Here is a 5,138-nt window from a genome sequence, read left to right as displayed (position 1 = left end):
CCCCCCCCCCCCAAAAAAAAAATCCCATTGTATTCCTTCTGGGCTCTTGTATACAAAACTCTTCTTTCATCTAATGAAAGATGTTCACTGTGGCTCATTTGTAACGTTTTCTCGTGATCAAATCATCAAAGTAGTGTTCTTCAAATAAAATTATTCCTGTTCATTTGCGTGGAGAGGAAAAGGACTACCTTTGTGTACTTGAATTGCCTAAGATATGATTTTCTGTCTTCGAGTCTGTTATCCGATCTAATTTATTGTGTTTCTTTGCTTCTCCAGGTTCTTCATTACCTTGAAACATTACAACCACATCAATTGCTTGAGCAAATGGTGTGTACTGCCTTCAGAGCAGCAGCTGACACACTTATTCTGACTAGTTATGGAGAACTGAAACAGATGGAGACCGAGATTCAGCAACTTTACGTTACCATGGCAACTACTTTGAGGCCTTTACAAGGTATCAAATTATTAGATTGTCTCATGGAAAGAAGAGAATAATCATTATGACACATTTCTGTTTTGTTGCAGTAAATCGCTTGTCCGCTGAGAGCAACACTTTTGAAGACTTAAGACGAGTAAGTGCTGCTTTTGAACGTGTTGAAAAGTTAATGACTCTCGGAGCTTCTCTTCAGCGAAAGTTTCGACGAGCACCACGCCTCGCCAGAGAAATTTTCAATGGTTACTACGACTTCAGTATTTCAAAAATGGAAAGCTTGGCAGAGCAAATTGTTGAAAAGGTGAAATGCTTTTTATGCCTAGACATTCCACAAAATGTATTCATGAGGAATAAATGAGCTAATGATGCATCCTCTCAAAACATCTTCCTACTTATTATGTTTGTTTCTAAACAAGGAAAATCTTGAGAACCTTTTTGGCTTTTTGGATATTAAAATACATCAGGATTCTTTCCTGTTTTAGAAGTTAGGAGGAAAATTTAGAAATATATTTAGGACATGAGTATTGGACTGACATGCAATTCGTCTTTCCTTGTTGCATAGGGGTTTGACATGAAACTGGAATTAAGGAATCAAGAGAGGGAATTGTTGTCAAATATGTTTGTTCCTCCCACAGCTAGCCAGTCTTGGAGAAAGGTTTTGAGCATGGGAAACCTTCTTAATGGCCATGAACCAATAGTCAGGGAGATTGTCTTTTCGCTGCGTGATAAAGCTACCGGTAACCATTACGCAGCTCATAGCGGTAGTTTTTCTCATAAAAAAGAAATTGAAACTTACAGGATGTACATATGTGGAACTTCTAATGACCTTAGAGTAGCACTTTCTGTTGCCTCTTGTGATTGATTAAGTTTTATGGTAGTTTTTCCGTTATAACTATTTTTACTAGAGAACAGTTTCCTAGTACCTGTGTTCATCTGTTTCTCTAATTGGAAGTGCAATCCAACTAAGAAATGAAGAGGTTGGAACAGCCGTAGAAAGGAGGGTTTGAAGTGCAATTGGATCTAGTCTAAACTGAGCTGCTATTGATTAGTACTTGGTTGTACTTGTACATAATGTACGAGATGCATTGCTTTTCACTATTTTTTTCTTTTACCAGGTCATTATTTGCATAATTTTCAAGATATCTAAGGTTTTATGAAGGAACCGAAAGAGTAAATTTTCAAGTAACTTTTTTTTGTTTGAATTTTTTACCATCACCAACTCAATAGATTTTTATTACATTGAGAGTATGTTGGTTTGTGTAGAATAAGAGGAGAAATTTATGAATTTCTTCAATTGTAATCCTACTTAAACTCTCAGAGAGCCTTTCTAAATGTTTAGTTTTAGCCCTCTATGGTTGCGGGGATAAGAATGGAATAAAAACATTTCATAAACAGTATATACATATGGAATTTATGAAAACTTTGATGGAACTCTAAATAAAATTATGAGAGGAGTTTAATGTTGACGAATAGAGAGTCTTATACTGTCATCTAATTAGATTTATGCATTTAAATGATCTTTTAAGTCGTTGCCTTGTTGGAATGAAAATTAATCACTTTTATTAATGTGTTAATACATAATTGAATATTTGTATAATTTTTTTATTCTTATAATGTATGAAAATTAAATTCTTATAAATGGAGTTTATCCATAAAAATGTCTAGATTTTTATAATCTAACTAAATGTGCCATAAACTTTAATATATAAATACCAAGAGATGTTCTTTTTCACTCGCTATTTCTCTCTTTCTTTTGGATGAGCTTATATGGTAGTTAATATATAAATTCATTGTTTGACATTTATGAATTATGAATATATAAATACTCATTTCAAATTATCTATCATTTATAAATTTGATACATTAACAATTCAACGTATTTAAATCCAATTCGTAGTAACGATATATTGAAGTATGAATCTATCAAATTTTCAAGTGACATACTTTAGAATAAAGAGAGTACATAAATCTTTAAAAAAAAATTACATACATATGTTGGTATTTGTGTATCAAATTATTGGAGCATTGTGTTTCCTAACATACTATGGAGCTGGGTGTTGTATCAAGTAAGGTCTTTTTTGGAAAAGACCATTCAAACTAGAAAAAGATCATCCAAAAATATGAAATAAACAAAGAAAACAACATGGAGATGATAATTATTGGGAAAATCTTAGTTGTAACTCTGCCTGAGTAGAAAATCTTAGATGATAATATCATGAGTTGGATTATTCATTAGGTGTTGGTCCCACTACGTAATCCAAGAGCAATTAGTTTCTATTTACTTATTTTATAAATCTTTTTTATTTTAAAGGATCTAAGTACCTCCTTAAGTGAAATTGTTGTCATAATACATTAGTACCTTCCAAAAAATAAAAAATAAATTTGTCTTGGTTCCTATTATGGTAGCGTTTGTTTTGAGGTATTGAGACAGAGACGGAGAGACTGAGACTTAATATCGTGTTTGTTAGTTCAAAGACTGGTACTAAAATTTCTGTATATGTTTCTAAAATTTCAGTATTTCAGTACTTCCAAAAAGTAGGGACACAGGGAACTGAAATTTTTAGAGATGGAGACTGAAACTTTAATAATATTTTATACCTAAAATACTTTCATTTCAATTATTTAATTTCAATTTTACCCTTTGTGCAAATTAAATTAGAGTTTCATTCTTGTTTCAATTCCTGTCTCCCATTTTACACCAAACAGAATACTGAAATTTATTTCAATCTCTGTCTCTGTCTCTCAATCTCAGTTTTTTCGTCTCTATCTTTCCACCAAACACTACTATAGTGAATATATATAGTCCTTAAAAAATTACAATGTCTTAAAATTACTAAATATCTCCTGTCTTTCCATCTCATTCAGTCAGAGACCAATAAATTCAGCATTATAAGGGACTTAGACTTTTTTTTTCTTTTTAGAGACCTGTATATTTATTGCAAAATTTTCTCAGAGCATATTGAAGCTCTTTTTTAGTTTACCGCAAAATTCTTTAGAATATACCGTCCTATTACTCAATAAAATAAGATAAAGGAAACACCTTGTGAAAGGAACCTTCATTTTTTGTCATTGTTGTAAATTGTAATAATGATCATTTCGAAATCATGAAATGTATCTTGAAAGAAACAATCGATGCCATAATAAAATTATGGATTCGATCATTCAATACTTGTTCATGCATGTTGGCTTTTAGATTATTTCTTTACAAAGTTTCTCAAAAAAAATTGTCACACAAAAACGAGGTTAACCAAGGATTTTATCTTGTTTAGCCTAGAATCTTTTTTGGTTTTCCCTCATTAGTTACTTTATTTCGTATTGGGATATATATGATATATGATAAACATACATAGATTTTATTCTCAACAATGCATCACCGGAATGAGAATCAGAGACCCACTAACCAAAGTTAAATATTAATATGTATGTGTGGGTCTAATAGAACAAGAATTGGCACAAATATACAATTTAGTGAAATTTTTTTAGTTGGAGAATAATGCACGTGAGGCAAGTAGGCACCAACATTATTGAAGAAAATGCCTAATTATATTTGAGTACAACTCATTTGCGTGCCTATATTTAATTAAATTTTTCATGATTTCGGATTGTACCAAAAGAAAAAGGAAAAGTATATAGAATCAATTTTAAATCAGTTAAGAATAAAACAACTTAATTAATTATAAATATAGTTATTAGTTTTATTTAGTTATGATTTAAAATATTGGTTATTAAATGTTTCATCACATTCAAACTAGGAGGAGATACGTTCAGTATCATTGCAACGTGAATCACGGAAACTGATTTAATTAGCTTCCGTCTCTTCACCCTCCTTCCCTCTCCAAATGCCTAAAATATGATAAATCAGAAAATAGATTCAGAATTATTCAATTTACAAAGAAAAGAAACATCCTAATACTTAACATAAACACCATTTATGTAGAGATTTTGAATTTTGACTGGTTTTTTGCTAAAACCATCTTAGTCCCTATCATTATTGAAAAAAAAAATCATCTTTCTCTCTCAAAGATTAAGATATGCTAATTCAAAAAAATATGTATAAAATATTTTATATTATTATAAAAATATTTAGTATCAAAATAAAAGACAAATCAGCCAATGAGTTATAGCTCAAATGGCATAGTCACCCCATACTCAATTAAGAGGTTGTGGGTTCAGTCTCTTATCTTTGATAAAAAAAAAAATTAAAAAAATAAAAGACAAATCATGATAGCATGCCTTTCTGCAGGGTTTTGACATGGCAATTACAAAAGCAAATAGTATGATCGCATGTCTTTCTGCAGGGTCGTTTTGGACGAGAGGGACATCATATAATTTCGCAATCTGGATCCCTCAAACAAACCCTCTCAGCCATACCTGCCAAATCAAAAATAAAAGCATATATTTAGAGCATATTAATAAATATTAGATATCATCTATTCAGGTATCTATTCTTAAGATTTTTTTTTTTTTTTGAAATTCATAAACATTATACACTTCAACCTGTTTTCATTTAATTTTTTAACATAGTATCATTTAATTTTCGACAAACTAACATTAGCACGTAATACAGTAGAAAAATTCAAAAAATATTATATGCATATAAAAAATTAACCACTAAATTAGTTATTATGTATAAATATTTATATGCTAGAGAGAAATAAATTGTTGAGGAAGATTTTATTAAATTATCAAATTCCCAAATGTAATG

General features: G+C 30.4%; 1 protein-coding gene across 3 annotated transcripts in view; it reads left to right on the top strand.

The window, feature by feature from the left end:
• The window catches only part of LOC107647351 (rab3 GTPase-activating protein catalytic subunit), a 12,504-nt gene extending 10,940 nt beyond the window's left edge, over positions 1–1,564 (top strand). For 2 of the 3 annotated variants that reach the window (XM_021116105.1, XM_021116102.1), the window contains exons 16-18: positions 277–454; positions 526–734; positions 996–1,564. In XM_021116105.1, coding sequence (XP_020971764.1) covers positions 277–454; positions 526–734; positions 996–1,295 — 687 coding nt within the window. In that variant the 3' untranslated portion in view covers positions 1,296–1,564. The remainder of the gene's footprint in view (positions 1–276; positions 455–525; positions 735–995) is intronic. The other variant, XM_016351454.2, reaches the window with a different exon arrangement.

The sequence above is a fragment of the Arachis ipaensis genome, chromosome B01, assembly GCF_000816755.2.
Source record: "Arachis ipaensis cultivar K30076 chromosome B01, Araip1.1, whole genome shotgun sequence".
Classification (NCBI taxonomy): domain Eukaryota; kingdom Viridiplantae; phylum Streptophyta; class Magnoliopsida; order Fabales; family Fabaceae; genus Arachis; species Arachis ipaensis.
This window is presented reverse-complemented; position numbering and strand designations above follow the sequence as displayed.